Here is a 17125-nt window from a genome sequence, read left to right on the forward strand (position 1 = left end):
AACGGAAAGGAGAATTAATCCTTCCTTTGTTAGTTTAACAACAACTGTTGGCATTTAAGCAACTGGAAACTCATTGAATGCAGTTATTTTAGAGAGAGAGAGAGAGAGAGAGAGAGAGAGTGCCAAAAAAAGAAAGGTTATATGCACACTGGAGACCATGCCAGTGATGCTGCAGCCAAATGTGCAAAACCTCAAATACAGCAAACTAAGCAGTTTCTTTGGCGATGAAGTCGATCTTTATTATTTTAGGGCATCTTGCGGAGTAATTACTGACCTGAAGCCTCTCAAAAATCCAGACACGATCTTCTGAAACTTTGTTTACTTCAAATATAAAATCATACTTAAATTCATGATGTTGGAAACGCAATTTAAAGAATTATGGTATATTTTATTTCAAAACTTTCTACATGACATATACAAAATTTATGTAACTTTCGCGTGGTTTCATGCGGTTTTTAATCTTCTTTTCCTATATGCTTCTAAGTGTTTCACACAAAATACTTCCTTCTACTTCACACTTAATTCTTATGATTGAAAAGAGAGAGAGAGAGAGAGAGAGAGAGAGAGAGAGAGAGAACCTATCACGACAGGAATCTTGAAAGGTCAGCAACAGCAATTTCCATCCCCAAGAAGTCACGTATATGTGACTTTGAAAAAAGCAAACGATTTTGAAAATGAAAAGGGAATAAGATAAAAATGGAGAAACCCAACGGTCGGGCGAGATTTTCGAAAATTGTATACGAGACTATTGGTCACAATCACTTGAATGTACACCTCCACTACAGGTGACCAATAATTCTTAAAAGCAAGCCATGACACGCACTGCAAATGGCAATAAAGAACTGCCAAAGGATATGCTCTAGTGCATCTGCAGTCATATGCAATAGAACTTTATATCATTCACTTTCTTTTCCACCCTTACTGCCCATTCACCGCCTTCACTCACACACAATATGCACACAAAGTTTCAGTGGAAGAAGTACCAACTTTATTGAGGAATTCAACACTATGACAACATGAGACCAAGGTTATAGGGATCCAATACGATGCCAACGTGAAGCCAGCGTATATGATAATGTGTAAAATAATCGATTGCATGAACAGTCGATGGTAGATGACAACATTGGTGAGTGAATATATGTCAACATGTTGCATTCAGAAAGCAGATCTTCTGACCAAAGGCTCTTTTGATGAACTAGGCTGCCAAGTAGGCGTAAATAGTGCATAAGGAGAATTTCCATTTGGGAACCAGCCTTTTGTCACTAAACTCAGACTTCGAGTGCTCGAATTTTTCTGTTTTTTACTTGGGTTGTTATCATCCTAGAGAATGGAACCCACTTCTGGAAGAAGTGCTTGTTTTGCATCGTTATGACAAAAGGAAGTATATTGCTATAATTGATTCAATTAAACTAATGTTAGCTGGATTTCAAAAGGTTATGAAAAGGATAAGCATCTGTCTATATTTGATTGATGTGAGTCAGGACTAGAGACAGATTTCTGTCACCATTTCCACCAAGACGCCAAATTCGCGGGATGGAAGTTCAGGTGACCCGAACCATACGAAAGTATGGAACTCATGAAGGCAGGTTCGGGAATTTCCAGGATGTGTTAAGGCTTGGATAAGAAGATGATGGAAAGAGCAGCACAAACCACAAATGTGGTTGGCGGTTTAGACAAACCAAACAGCAGAAGGTAGTTTTGAGCAGAACAAAAATCAGACCAGAAAAATTCAGGAAAAAACTTTCAGCCCTTTTCTTGAGATTTTGGACAAAAGGTTGTCCTGTTAGTAAAATTTCCTCTAACCTTAACCAACTTTTGTCATTAGCACTAAAGAACAAGAAAAGTATCACTGTTATGGTAGACCTTGAGCCAGTACATGATATGACAAAGAATCAAGTGCTACCCAATGGGCCCTACCCCCAGCACCTCTCTTATATAGGACCCTTGTTGATGGTATGTCATTGTGTGCTTCTGAGTGATCCCTTCAGTCCTTAACTCCTTACCCTTTTGCTCACACTGTCAAGATGGGTTTCCATGAAGACTCATTGGTAGACACAATATGTGAAATCTATGTGGACATCTCAAGGCTAGAGTCACTCAAGCCTTCAGTGGATGTCAACATTTTGTTCACAAAGCTTGTCTTGACATGCATTCCTCCATGCTCCATTGATGTCAACAAGTTGAGCAGAAGGGTTCAAGAAATAAGAGCAAAGCTCATTAAGTTATGTGGGGAGGCAGAAGGGCACTTGGAGAGCCATTTCTCTGAGATCCTGACTTCTCACAGTGAGCCTCTGGATCAGTTAACTATCTTTCCTTACTACTCCAACTATCTAAAGCTTAGCCATCTTGAGTTCAATATTCTGTCTGAGTATAGCACCAAGATCCCAAACTCTGTAGCCTTCGTGGGTTCAGGTCCTTTGCCACTCACATCAATTGTGTTAGCATTGAATCACCTTAAGACCACTGAATTTCACAACTATGATATCAACCCCAAAGCCAACTTGCAGGCGAGTCGTCTCATTGATAACCATCCTGACCTCTCTGAGCGCATGTTTTTCCATACTACTGATATTTTGGCTGCTGGTGATCAGCTAGGAGACTATGATGTTGTTTTCTTAGCAGCTCTGGTTGGTATGGATAAACATGAGAAGATGAAAGTTGTGAGTCACTTGTCTAAGCACATGGCACCTAACTCGATACTGATGCTTCGAAGCGCTCATGGTGCTCGAGCTTTTCTCTATCCTGTGGTTGATCCATGTGAGCTTCACGGCTTTGAGGTTCTCTCGGTCTACCATCCAACAGATGAAGTCATAAACTCGGTCATCATTGCGAGGAAGTTGGACGTCAATAATAGCAAGTTAGATGTCAATGATTGCAACATGGAGATCATGGCCAGTGCTGCACACAAGATTCTTCCGAACAAGTGCTTGGAGATTGAAGCTTTTAATCCACTGATCCATGGTGGCATGGTGGAGGAAGTTGCAGTTGAAGAAAGGGTTTCTTGAATGTTTTCCTCCCACGGAGGTAGCATGTCTTGAATGTGACCTATGAGTTTCGTTACTGATTGAATAAAATGTTTGCTTGTGTGCTTGCTTTATATTTGAATACCAATGTCGCTAGTTTAATCTCAGCTTGTGCTTGAGCCTATCAAATGAGTCGAACCTGAGAATTAGCCTCAATCATTTACTTAATGGACTCAAGTTATCAAGCAGCTTCCCTTGAGCCCAGTAAAGTTCGTTCCATGAGAAATTCATCACTTTACACTGTTGAATTAGTGGTTACGTTCTATCTTTTGAAAGAGAATTTATGGATGAATGCCTTCCTGCACCCGTAGCCAAGTTTCTTTTTCTCCTTTTTCTTCCAGCTATTTCAATGATGTAAGCAAAACTGAGCTATAATTTGACTTTGTGTGTGTGCGTGTGTGTGTGTGTGTGTGTGTGTGTGTCTATATATATATATATATATATATATATATATATATATATATATATATATATATAGAGAGAGAGAGAGAGAGAGAGAGAGAGAGAGAGAGAGAGAGAGATTAAAAAACAAGGTGCATGGCCTGCAATGTCATGCTTTCATTCTTTTTCTTGGTGGCAACAATACATGAGTTCGATGTTTTATGTAAGCACAAGCATTTTATGTGCACAACAATCTTATAATATTTCGAGTTCGCAGGTGAGAATGGGGAGAATTTATCTGAATTACGGCACGAATTTGTTTCTAAAGGGCAATTTGATTGCAGTGATAGTTCATCCAGAGATAGCTTGTCAGTTTGAAAACTTGAAATTTACCTAAGACAAGCCATCTCTGAAGTGATTTTTTTTGTGTTTGAAAGAGAGAGTGCCTTAGCAATTGTTAGAAGGCTGGGTTAAAACTTCACCAATGTGAAAGTTGTCCCACCTCCAAGCATCAGAAGATTTTTGTACTTAATTTTGAGGTTGAATAAATGGAAATAGATGATGTATACTAGTTAACATGTGTGTCATCCTAAGAGACAATCCATGGTTGGCCCTGGCCACCATGCCTAAGAGGACAACACCATGGAAAAGCTCAGGGCGTGGAGTTGGAAGACTGAAACTTGAACAAGGGTCTTCACTTGAACACCCTGCACTGGCTGCACAACTGGTTATCAGTAATTCCAGAAACATGTATTCCAAGCACGCAGGACATACATGGGTCTCAAACTAAAAAACGCATTTAGATCTTTATTGTTCAAAGGATGAGTTTCAATTTCTAAATACCTCCCATCAAGTTGCAAACCTTATCAAATGCAAGACAAGCAATAAGAACCGAACATAAAGATGCAAGCAGCAGAATGGTGTATTAAATTGTCTAACAATTTCAAAATTTCCATTTGGCTATGAGAACTGAAGAAGCAAACAGCAAAGTGATGTATTAAACTGTCAAATAATTTGGAATTTTTCATGTGGCTATGAGAACTGAACATAAAGAAGCCAAACAGCAGAGTATAAACTGTCAAATAATTTGACATTTTTTCTGTGTTCTTCCTCAATTTTGATATTTACACATGGTGGGAATGGATCCATACATACAATTTTTTAAGCTCTACCTCACACAGAACAAAGGACATATCCAATTAACAAGCTGGTTTTTTAGTTAAGTACTTTAGGCCTCTAAGCACAAAGTCCCTCTCCATCATGGAAGATGTTCACTTCATGGTCCCAAGCATACTGTTAACTTCAAGATGGCCGATACATTTACAAATCGATGAAAGAGAAACCCGTTATTATGTTCAGTGAGTGCATAATACCAAAAATTCACGTTAACATGAACTTTTCCTCGCATCAGCGACTTTCCTGGGCTCCATTTGGAGGGAAAGCTCGAAACCCAGCAGTGTGTTTGCCATTCAATCATGTTTAGCCCTGCAGTATCTAGCAAATTATCCACGCCAGATCCATTTCTTGATGAGCCAAGCTTGAGACCAGCAATAAGCTTGGCGACTTGAGACTGGACATGATAATCTGGTCATGGGCCAGAAAACATTCTGAGTCCACCGATGAACGCCCAGTGAAACCGACCAAGGATCAATCTCGATGGAGTCAGAAATGAAATTTAAGTATCTGATGCAGCTAGGCTGCAATTCAGGAGACATTTTAGCTGGACAAGCCAGCTAGCACCAATCTGACGCTGTGACTAGTATTAAGGAAAACATTTCAAGCAAAACCATGATGCAAATTTTTGTACGTTTCCATGTTTATATGTTCTAGGACAAATTAGATTCCTGCTAACTGTCAATTTCTCTCATAAATCGCTTTTTTCCATATCCCAAATCTAAAATAGTGGAGGAACGTAACTTGGATTCTCAAACAGATCTTGATTCAATCAGAAAACTGAAAACAGAATTTTCATTTCCATTAGTAATGCACAAAAATTCAACCGTTGTGTTCGCAACCAGCGTAAACTAGGCCTTCAAGAAATTTATCTTCAAAAATTTTACAATTTGCAAAAGTCTGATGCTTTAGCTACAAAACTAAATACATAATTGACATGTTTTGCACAATTGGGTACTTCCAATATATTCCCGCATATATGATACAGTCAAGATTTACAATGATCCAGATCTTCTATATGGGCATTGACTTTACATCTTCAAAACTTTGGAAAGAGCAAGAACCAAATAGCAAATCAAACATGTCATCTGGGCTTAAAAGAGTTGTACCACCAACAAGTAGTTCCGCACGGGTATTTCCACTTTCAACCAATGCTTCCCGGGCTTCCCGAACCTAAAAGTAAGAAACAGGACGTTCAACAACAATTCTCTAGGGGGCATTTGATGGGCTGAAAAAGAAAAGTTCTTTTATCGTAAGAGGTTTCTGGGAACAAAGGAACTAGAAGACCCTACAGATTTCATGGTAAAAAGAAAGATATTTCAACAAGAAATTTTTCAGTGCTTGAAACCTGGGTTTACAGTTGAGATAAACTTCTCTAACCAAGTACACTTGGAAAACTTTTACATGCTCATTAAACAACCCTTAGAGGAAATGATAGCTATAACTTTTGCTTGAATAGAAGTTCGGTTTTTCTAATGCAGATTGAAGAACTAGAATTACAAAGAGCTCAAAGAAATCTTCATGCATATTTTATGTCCAGCTCCAAAATCATACCTCCCTTGCATTAACTCCTCCCACTACAAAAATTATAAGAATGCTCTGGTCTCCAAACCTCGGTTTTGCCTGAACTTACAATGCATTAGTTTAGAACCACTAAAACTAAATTACAGCATCATAAAAATCTATTTGGTGAAATGCTTACCTGTACAAGCCCAAATCGACCAAACCCACTTTTAAGAATCCGTCCGACTGCTGAAGAATGGTATTCCAAACCAGGTATATCATGCTTTCTGAGCAGCAGGCTAAGAAGCTTGTAAACTAAGCCTCTATCAACGGACGAATATCCACTATAGTCTCTGATTAGTTGCCCTTCTCTGAAAGATGACTCCCTCTTCAACCTTGATAATTTGTGAAAAACCTTGAACATGTTATCTATTCGGTCCCGCAACTCTAGCTTCAACTGCATGTCTCCGTATAGCTGATCTTCATTATTTTCGGTCTCATCATCCTCCCAACTACCCCACTGCTCATCAAAATTAATAACTGGCTGTGCTGTTTGAGTTTCCTCTGGTTTTTGAGATTTCAACTTCTCGTGGTGTTCATGCAGTTGTTCTTCAATGTCATGAAGGAACCTAAACTTGGCAATATCTGGAAATTCAAGTATTGCATCAACAATTGCTTCTTTCAGTGAACGCTCCTCTTCCCAAGAAAAAGGACTACCTAGCCCAGATGTAGTGAAGTTTTCACCAGCTAAGATGTAACCAACAACAGTTAAAATAATGGCATCTTGAAATGAAAGAGGTCCTGACGTAGCTCCAGCATGTCTTCTCTGAGCATGAGAATGTTGAGATTGCATTGAGATGCTTTTACACAGGAGATCATGAATTTGACTAGAAAGAGTTTGACTATCCCCAGTGCTGACGCTTAGGATTCTCTCAGCACTTGCTAATGCATCCCAGTGGGAGCTTTGAGGCTCACTTAAAGCCAGTTTGATGGCAAGTGCTACCTGAATAATACCCTTGTTCCTTAATAAGGATGCTTGATTTGAAGCAATAGCTTTGATCATGGACATCAGTTCATTGGTATTAGGAAATCCTGGTCGAATTTTTACACTGGAATTTGCCCTCTCATGATACAGAGTTTCTTGAAGCCACTTCTTTATCAGCAAGGCTCCATCTTTTGTTCCTTTATCAAACATTGCTTCTAAACAATTTTCCCCCAGATGGTTTCCAGTGGAAATGAATGATCCATGCATGGCAAAAGTATTAAAGTCGCCAACACTATCACTGGTATATTTGCCGTCTTGCTGGGGTATATCTGTGCTTTCCAATTCAGAGTGTTTCAAACTCCAGCCAGAGATAAAAGACGTAATGCATTCAGACATGAACTGAGTCCCATTTGTTGGGCATTCTTCTCCACAGAAAATACTGTCAAAAGGTATTCTAAAATCAAGTGGAGCTCGCATCAAGCCAGAAGAGATAGATTTATTTTGGAGCTGGGAGCCTTTCACTTGTGGACCAAATGTTGCTCTCTCGCTCCTCGGCAAACATGAGAGCATCCGATCAACAAGAGAATCACCATGGCAACATGGTGTAATAAGATCTAGTGTGCGATCTATAAGCAATAAACCAGCTGATCTTTTATTACGACCAGCTACATCATAAAGACTTGACATGTCCATTAGTGTCTTGCCAATTGACTTGGATAAATCACCCAGAGAGAATATTTCCAGCTTCAGATCCATCTAAAAATTCCAAGCAGAATGATTTTCATGAGGAAATTTAAGAAAACAAGTGCTTAGTAAAGGAAAGCAAGTATTACAGATAGTAGTAAGGACTACCTTAGCAGCCAAATGGTAAAGAAAATGTGCTGTAAGGGTTGCACCTGGAGGCGTCTCCTCACCATCAGATGGCAAACCACTGGCTATGGGAGGCAACCCTGGGCTCAGAGAGTCCTTTTGCTGAATAGATAAGCATGCTTCTGCAACTGCACCCTCTGATGGTAAAACAAATATGTGGGGAGAAAGAGGGCACAAAATCATTGGAAAGTGCTGGACTGACACGACCAGTGGCAACCGTGCACCTTGTGAACCGTTCAACGGATAAGTCTGGTCAAAACCCTTGTCGGGTGAATCAGGCAGCTTAGAGCTTTGCTGTTTGTGAAAGCCTAACCGCAACCAACCCTCATCAGCAAAGTTCTCCTCCTGCTGATGTGTTCGTGTTGGCTGGTCTCCTGCATCATGTGAAAACAAATCATGTTTCTCAAGTCTTTGTTTCCTCATGAGTTCTTCATAGTCTTGAAGCAGTAAGGATTCATATTCACGAAAAGCATCTGGTCCCAGAGGTGTATCAATATATGCTGAATGGGCTACCTGTATATCATTGAGAAGAACCAAATTGTAACTCACAAGATGAAAGATACACAGATTATGAACCATATGTTGGCTGCAATATTAGAAGTGAAGTTGTGAGGAAAGGGTATTCTGGACGAAGGTCCAAAATATATTATAGGACTGATCAACTAAAACAATCAAAGCAAAGACTAATATATAAATAACGGATACAATCACCATATGCCTTGAATGCCATGGGTATGAAAGATACTACAATTATAAGGATTAACGTGGTTGTAACCAACTCACCATGAAAAGGTGAAAGCTGCATAAGTACAGGGGGGGAGAATCCAAGAAGAGAAATGAAGCCCATGTGTACTTCAGTAATCTATCATTTCCTTGTAGGCATGACCAAAATGGCAGTTCATGACATAGACTTGAATATCAAATACAAGAAAGGGCATTGAGCTAGTAGATCATGATTTTAAGCGACCTTGACAGGTAATATTTTAGGCATAAAAACAGAGCATACACCAACCACTTGGACCCTCTAGACAAGAATGAGACTGCAATGGGTCAAAACCAATGCAAGCTTTCAGAACATTCATAATTTTCATTCTGGAAATCTAAAGGATGATGCAAATTACAGACCATTTAGGGGATCTAAATCCAAGTGATGGTTGCCTTCCTTGCAATCCTGAATGCCCTTTGTTTAGTGAATGAAAATGAAGTTCCCAACTATCCTCAGCTTGAGGATTCTAACCATGAAGGCATCCAGAGTTGAAATTTTCAGCCCTAAAATATTGTTGCTTTAATGTTCGTTCCTTAAAATCTTCTCCACTGATAATGCTAAAAATAATCATGATTCACAAGAGATGTGATAATATTCTGCAGCATGTGGGGTCTTTAAATTGAACCTGAAACTAAATAATTGATATCTGATACTAAAAATTTGAAAAGAAGGAAAATTGACAAGTAAACCATGTTTTTAGGTCCGATAAATAAAAAATTTTACCCTGCTGAGTCGAGAAGCCAGCATTTCTGATTTTTGGTCATGAAATTATCATGGAAAACCACTATATTCAGTTATCCAAATTCATGAATTATCATGATTTTATTGGCAGACACTTTTGCATCTCTGCAGATATATAAAGATAAATTGGAAAAAATAGGTTAACAACTTAACACGATAGCCATTAAAAATATTTACCAATGCATTCTTCCAAGAAAAAGTCGACAATGAAGCAAGTCACTAAATGTCTATATCACATCATTGCTACAAATCACCAAAAAGGGGGGGGAAAAAAAGACAAACAAGACAATGTTTGAATAGAACATGAATCAGATTTAGCACCAGAAAAGCACCTCCGATATTGAAGTAAATATAGTGCAACGAAGAACATCTTGATGTATGCTTAAGCAACGTAGAATATACCGATGGGCATCACTTAATAGACGTGATGTTATGACCACAATCTTCTTTGCAGGAACCACATGACAGGAGTTCCAGTTAATCACCTAACCAAGAAGAGGGAAATAATCAGTTCATCAGTTACGCTTAACAAAAACAGCCACCAACTATTGAACTTTGTTCTTATGCTCACATCCACACAATACATACACATTCAAGTTCTCAAGCACAATCAAACAACAGATTATGAGCATCATACTGACAATTTTTTTAAGAAACTATCTATAACTATAGAATCCAATCAACCAAATACTTTATTATAGCATAGGACACCTATGCAATATCATAGATTTGCAGTTTATGAATTTCCAAAGTAAATGGTTACATTTAAGTAGCACTCTTGAAAATAGCTGGTGAATGCAAGGTCTGAATTTAAAAAATAGTCGGCATCTGAACAACCTGGGAAAGTGAAATCATGCACTGAAACACTTCTTGCATAAGGTTGCAGTCAGAATTTGTTACTGATAACTTATGCAATTTTCAGAGGCTGTACCTTTTTTTTCTCACAAAAACATAGACAGTGGTAAGTAGAAGTTCCATGAATCAAAAGCATGTGATGTATCAATTGGATTCAGAAGTTGTTTCTTCATGGAATATATTAAGTACAAAATCTTATGTCAGTACCATAGAGGTTCAAAGGCAATGAATTTAATGACACTAAAAATAGACATGCATGGGGGGAAAAAAAGAAGAGAAAAGGAAGCAGATCATTCTTGATGACCTAAAGAACGTGTGTAGTTGAAAGTGCCTGAAATTGATCTATTATGATCAATTACTCAGAACTAATCAGGCTACTTTTGCAATCCCATATAAGTGGCAAGTGAATTCAACATTTCAATTAATGGCAATTGGAAAAGTGCAAAATTTCATGCTACAACCTAACTCTATCAGATAGTATATATATCTTATGCAGCCTCAATGGATTCTACTTAAACACGATGTTCTCCAAAATCTACAATATTGGCACTTCAAATAAAATTGGCATCCATTTCCCACAACTAAAAATTGCGATTCCACATTCAGTCATAATAAGAGCAGATATAGAGGCAAAAAAAGGTGAGCATGATTTTCAATAGAATATCACAAACTTACAGGATCAAAATATGACAAGTTCTCTAGACTACAAATTGCACGTGCTCCAATTTCCATCAGTAACGAAAATGCACCCATGAATTGAAAAGCTTCAGAACAACCTGCATCCAGGTAAAGGAAGGCATCTGCCACCTCGTCCGATATCTGTATCGTTGAGAAACAGCAACTTAGACAGTGATAAGTCAAGTCCATACAAAAAAATCTGTCCTCACAAAGGATAGAAAAGCATCATGCGGAGAAGATCCGGTTATATGAACATTAATCTAAACCTCTAGAATCTCTTGTTACTAATATGTTATTTAAGAAATTGTCTTCAATAAAGCAACAAATTGACACCCGTAGAAATATTCTTACACCAAACACTTGAGAACCAGAAATTCTTTTTATAGAACAAAGGCGAGGAGTTTATTTCGTTCAATTTCAACAAGCATCACTTCCCAGATGAATAGATGCAAATGAAAATCTATCGTCCATATCTCACTAACTTGTAACTAAAAAAAAAAAAAATCAAATTTTCACTGTCCTCCAGTTGAAACGAACAGTTCAGGATGAAACTAACAGAAAGATTTGCAGGATATTGACGGAAAACGGAATACAGTGTCCCAGCAGAAAGGAAAAACAATGTCGGCGTGCCGATTGAAGGAAGAAAGAAGAAGAAACACTTACTTGACGGATAGAATTCAAACACGATTCGGCGATATCTAGAGAACCCATTTTTGTTCACGAAGAAAAGATCTATACACAACACCAAAACCAATTTTACATAAGCAAGAAGAAAAAGACGAACAAGAAAATGTCGCTATTAATATTCAAGAAAAAAAACGAACAGGGATCGGAAAAAAACGACTACCAACCATGAATCTTTTGATTTCCAAGCTACCCATCGACCGATCAAGACAGACAGAAAGAGGGAGAATCCACGCCAGCCCACATTCGACCCTCCCTCTCTCACGTCTCCATGTAAAATGTCTTGTCGTTTTTTTTTTTTCCTCCTCTGCGATTTCCCCCAAAACTGAAACATTTTCTTTTGGGAAAGATTTATGAATAATCCCCAACTTATAACTATTTCCCTTATAACGTCGTAAAGTAACAAAAATCGTATATGCGCATCCATTGTCTCATGAATTGACTGGTTAGTGCCTCTTTTGCCGTTCATCGTTTATTAGTTTTGGTCATGAGTTGAATATTTTTGCTAGCTATTGAATAAGATATTTACGAATCAGATAATTGTTTGTTATGCTGGAACAACTTGATATATAAAAGTACTTCACAAATGGACGTTCATTTAAAAATGACAAAAATATATAATAACTTTAGACATTCGTTGTTTAGAAATGCAACTGGTCGATGTATAATAATCTAAATGTATGAGCTGCTACTCCATTTCATGTTGATATACAAAGAAATATTGGTTATTCCTGCTTATACAATATATTTAAATTAATAATATTGGCAAAATATGTATCAAAAATTTTAGAGAAAGATTGGATTCCATTACGAATACATACATGAAAATCAACATATGAAAAGACATCAATCGAACACAAATGTAGCAAGGACCGATGTCCAAATTTTATTATATTCCTATAAGAGATGTTATTAATGAAGTATTTATATTAATTATTTTCATTTCAGTTGTTAACTCTTCAAAATGGATGTATTTGATTTTTATAACTATTGATAATTGATATTAATGTCATTGTATTTATTGTATAATGAACGTATGGCCGTTCAATATGTAATGTTTAACTATCTGATTCTTGAGAATCAAGTAACCTGTTGTACATAAATAAATATAATGGAGCATTATATACTTAAAAGAAGTACAACTCATTTAAAAATACTTATAATATATAATTTAAGTTATATGTTAAATTATCTTTTGAAATAATGAGAAATTTAAGATGGAATTGCATTTTTACATAATTACATTGAAAGCAACAAAGTTTATATAACAAATGTTTCTGAATTAAAATTTTGAAAAAATTGAAACAATATTAGCCAATATATATTAACTTATAACTGCATGCATAGATCCTTATTTTGAAAGAGTACGCTAATAATATGAATGAGATGTAGGTCTTTCATTTGTATAATTGTAAATCATTAAATCAAATTAATGTATAATCACATGCATGAAGGTTCAGTTAAATAATATGCACCTAACCTTTCAAGCTTTCAATTATTTGATCATGTAAAAAAGGACATAGGTGCTCAAAAAAATCTTCAAAAGTAGTTTACCTAACAAAGAAAATTAATATAAATTTACAAAACTATTTTTTATGAGATAAAAATGTGTCTCATTAGTACAAGAAGAGTGGTTTTCTATGAGAAGTACTTTTATTATTTCATATATAAAAAATATTTTATTATTTATATGCACCTCTTTGAATTTTTTTCCCCAAATGTCGAGCTCCTATTTATTAACTCTTAGGAAATTGTACAACAATTTGTTATTTAATATTTTTGTGCTTTTCATACATTTTTAATTTTTTTCTGTCAATTAGTTATAAGACTTGAATAGATTGGAGAGTTTAGATTATTTTTGACCAGATGAAAATACATATCCCAGTAAAAATATTTTTTTTCTTTAGCACTATATTTCATACATTTAAAATTTTTTTCTTTCAGTTAGTTGTAAAATTTGAATAGATTGGAGGGTTTAGATTATTTTTGACCAGATAAAATAAAAATAAAATTTTAACACTATATATATATATATATATATATATATATATATATATATATATATATATATATATAGTTTATTGAGTTTAGTTTAACTTTGACAAAATAGGTAATTAACAATTAATTGAAAAAAAGAAAAAAATGGTTAAAATTTACAAAAAGTGCCTCACAAAAAAATAATATTTCTAAAACTAAGAACTATCGATGAAAATGTATATTAAAAATTATGCACCCAAGTAAGAAAGCTGCAGAAACCAATAAATTTCTTGGTCCCCACAGATTTAAATATTCGATACCCAAGACCTTGGTTTCATCGATTGTTAACATGTCGAAATGACATTATTTAGTTTTATAAATAGTTCGAGGCCTTGTATTTAAAAGGGGGAGAGGGACACGGTTCCACTGTGAGCTTCTCTCTCTCTCTCTTTCTTGTTTCTCTCTCTAGAGATGGCTCTCGCCATGCCGTCTGGATCGTTCATGGCTCTGCTTCTGCTGCTCACCGCGGTCCCTATGGCGTTCATAGTCTCCCTGGAGCGATCGGCGTCGTCCGGACCTCATATCGGTTACCACAGCAAGTGGTGGTTCCGGGAGTCCGTGGAATGGGACGATCGAGGCGGGAGGTTCATCGTGTCCTGCTTTGAGGGAGGGCTCGGCCAGATCGTGGTGCCGGACGGCGAGTTCTCCGGCGCGTTGGAGGAGGAGACGGCCGTCGCCGCTCTCAAGGAGCTTCCGGGGATCTCCTTCCTCGGCATCCGCGTGGACCGCCGGCGGAACCGGCTGCTCGTGGTACTTGCGGACGTCCTCCGCGGCCGATTCGGCGGGGTCGCGGCCTACGATCTCGACTCCTGGCAGCAACTCTTCCTCACGCAGCTCAGCGGACCAGGTTAGAGAGAGAGAGAGAGTGAGAGGAGATTTCGATTCTCCCGCTCTTGGTTCCCCCTTGGCTTCGTTGTCTTGTAACATCGCATCCGCGCTTCTGCGCTTCGCGCCTCGCTTCCTGAACTTTGTCCGGAAATTTTCAAAAAGATAGCTAAAATACTGGCCATAGTAGGAAAAAAATTAATATTTTCACGTTATGAAGGGCGCACTTCAAGTTTTCTATAATTAATAAAAAAAATGTATAAAGAGATTACTTTTAAAATAGCGAAGTTTTTGCCATTTTGCTCTTTAAAAATAACTCAAAAAATGCTTACTTTTACTAATAAAATTGAAAAGTTTTCTTGGACAACTTTCTAAAGTTGGCTACAAAAGATTATGACAACTGTTTGAAATGTTAATAGAAAAATATGTTGCTTAAATAAAATTAATCATATATTAATGTTATTATATTTATATTTAGTTACTAATGCAAATTAATGAACTTGTAGTTTGTCTTTAGTAAGTCTATTTTAGTATTTTCATGTTGTTAAACTTAAGTTAGTAATTACTTTAAAGTTAATTGGCAAAAAGTTGTTTGTATTAACCATTTTTGTCTGTTTGAGAATATGAAAAGGATAGGGCGCTTCATGTGATTTCCTGCTTAATAAGTGTATTCATATAAGGTTGTAGTTTTGTTGTTTACTGACTGGACTTGGATTTAGCTGTCATTGGTTTCATATTGATCCATTTGATTTCAAACTCTGGGTTTATGGTTCGGTTCGAACTTAAAACTTGGATTTAATGCAGATTTTGGTACAGTGAGATCAGACACTAAATAGATGACAAGCATTAAGGGGAATTTCTGTTAAGAAAAAAAAAATAGAGGGATGAATTTGCCTTAGAGATAAGAGCTTCAAAGTCCATGAATTTGTGAATTTTTCAAATTCCTGTTAGCGAGATGAAACTTTTTAAAATTAAAAATTTGAAAATGTGTTGCTTCGTAATAAATATGAAAGGGACATCTTTTAATTGGCATTGTTGAATTGCGAATCTCCCTCGTGACTTGCAGCTTTTGCAAGCCTCAGACCTTTTCCTATTGTACAGCTTTCATAAATGTCGGCTTTTTTTAATATAACTTGTACATATTTAAATATACTTGTATATAAGAATTAAAAATCAGCCGGTTTCGGATGTTGGTTGATAGCCAACAAATTTAAACACATTGCCAGAGGACTAGAAGCACCCTAAATCGCTCTATCTAATGCCCTTATAGCTAAAGACTTTTTAACAGTGGTTAAAAGTTACTAATCATTTGACAACATTGGGCAGCGTTGATTCCAATTCCCCTATGTATATATAGAAAAGGAATCGTTTTATAATTGAGATTCTTGTTTTTAATCTTCCTTTGTTCATCTTATAATGTCTTGCTTTTCTTTCTCAAACAAGCAATTCTGATAATTTTACCACATTGAATTTTACCGCTTCTGCTTGCTTGACAACAGATGTGAAGACGCTTGCCGACGATGTCGCCGTCGATGACGATGGAAACGCTTATGTCACTGATGCCAAAGACTCCAAAATATGGAAGGTTGGTGTCAATGGTGAACTGCTCTCAACCATACAGAATGATCTGTTCACTGAAAGAAAGGAGTGGTATCTTAACTTCGTAGGGCTCAATGGCATTGTTTACCACCCGAGTGGGTTCCTGCTAGTTATTCATACTTCCACTGGCAGTCTATTCAAGGTTGATGTAGACAAGGAGCTGGTTAGTAAGGTTGAAATTGTTCAAGGCTCATTGATGCTTGGGGACGGCATGGCGCTCCTGTCTGCGACCCAACTGGTAGTTGCAGGAACACCATCAAGCAGGCTGGTTGAGAGCTTAGATGGCTGGAAAACGGCGAAGGTGATCGGAAGGTACATAGGTCCGATGCACCGGATTGCTTCTGCCGCGACGGTAAAAGACGGTAAGACTTATGTGAATCACATCGTTGGGCTGGGGCTTGGGAAGAGTAGGCATCTCATCACAGAGGCAGTCTTTTTGCCTGTCAATGCTTCGTCTGGTTGGTTATGGTAAAGAGTAGGCATCTCTGTTGTATGAAAAATGCTTTTCCAATGTGTTCAGAATTATTGGCATCTTTATGAACATCAGCTTTGAAGGGCTACCATGCAGATGCCTCCTCCCGTCCTCTCTTAATCAATGGTCATTTATGTCAGCGCTTTAATCCTAGAGAGCAGATCAGGTCACTTGTGAAAGGGATGGCAGCAGCTAATTCCTAGATTAGCAGCTGCCACTTATGAAATTGGGTTCTTCTGTAAAATAGAATAGGGTAAATGATTTCACCTTCTTTCTCTAGTGCCCTATACGCAGGGCTTTTTTATCTTCTGTGTTAGTTTCCTTTTTTTTCTTACAGTTCCTCTCTTTCTATCGTAGTTTCCTTCTCTTGGTAGTCAAAGCATTAGATATAGTCTTCCAAATTCTATGTGGATTTTTTCTTTAGTTATGGCAAATCCGTCCCTTGGGTTGTCCGTAATTATAAGGATTGTACAAACTATGATGTGAAGCAGCATATATCATTATAAACTATGAAGTAAAATGTCGTCAGCCTC

The 17125-nt window shown here is 37.2% G+C and overlaps 3 protein-coding genes across 5 annotated transcripts; 2 read left to right on the forward strand and 1 right to left on the reverse strand.

The window, feature by feature from the left end:
* Window positions 1-1978: 1978 nt before the first annotated feature.
* Window positions 1979-3158, forward strand: LOC116254804 (nicotianamine synthase-like). The gene has a single exon (XM_031630386.2). It carries the CDS (start codon window positions 2025-2027, stop codon window positions 3003-3005), a length of 981 nt encoding a protein of 326 aa, XP_031486246.1. The 5' UTR covers window positions 1979-2024; the 3' UTR covers window positions 3006-3158.
* Window positions 3159-5406: 2248 nt separating this feature from the next.
* Window positions 5407-11972, reverse strand: LOC116254850 (sec1 family domain-containing protein MIP3). 3 transcript variants are annotated; one of them, XM_031630458.2, is made up of 8 exons: window positions 11827-11972; window positions 11639-11707; window positions 10973-11116; window positions 9775-9927; window positions 7918-8448; window positions 6280-7821; window positions 6132-6200; window positions 5407-5750 (listed from the first exon to the last, which is right to left on the reverse strand). In XM_031630458.2, the coding sequence occupies exons 2-8, from the start codon at window positions 11684-11686 to the stop codon at window positions 5592-5594; spliced, it is 2646 nt and encodes an 881-aa protein (XP_031486318.1). In that variant the 5' UTR covers window positions 11687-11707; window positions 11827-11972; the 3' UTR covers window positions 5407-5591. The 3 variants fall into 3 exon arrangements, with proteins under 3 accessions (XP_031486318.1, XP_031486319.1, XP_049934019.1); XM_031630459.2 differs by lacking the exons at window positions 11639-11707; window positions 11827-11972 and having other exon boundaries at window positions 9845-9927; window positions 10973-11028; XM_050078062.1 differs by lacking the exons at window positions 10973-11116; window positions 11639-11707; window positions 11827-11972 and having other exon boundaries at window positions 7918-8309; window positions 9845-9927.
* A 2057-nt stretch (window positions 11973-14029) lies between these two features.
* On the forward strand, window positions 14030-16896 carry LOC116254056 (uncharacterized). The gene is made up of 2 exons (XM_031629110.2): window positions 14030-14543; window positions 16021-16896. Exons 1-2 carry the CDS (start codon window positions 14108-14110, stop codon window positions 16590-16592), a joined length of 1008 nt encoding a protein of 335 aa, XP_031484970.1. The 5' UTR covers window positions 14030-14107; the 3' UTR covers window positions 16593-16896.
* Window positions 16897-17125: the final 229 nt, after the last annotated feature.

The sequence above is a fragment of the Nymphaea colorata genome, chromosome 5, assembly GCF_008831285.2.
Source record: "Nymphaea colorata isolate Beijing-Zhang1983 chromosome 5, ASM883128v2, whole genome shotgun sequence".
NCBI classification, from domain to species: domain Eukaryota; kingdom Viridiplantae; phylum Streptophyta; class Magnoliopsida; order Nymphaeales; family Nymphaeaceae; genus Nymphaea; species Nymphaea colorata.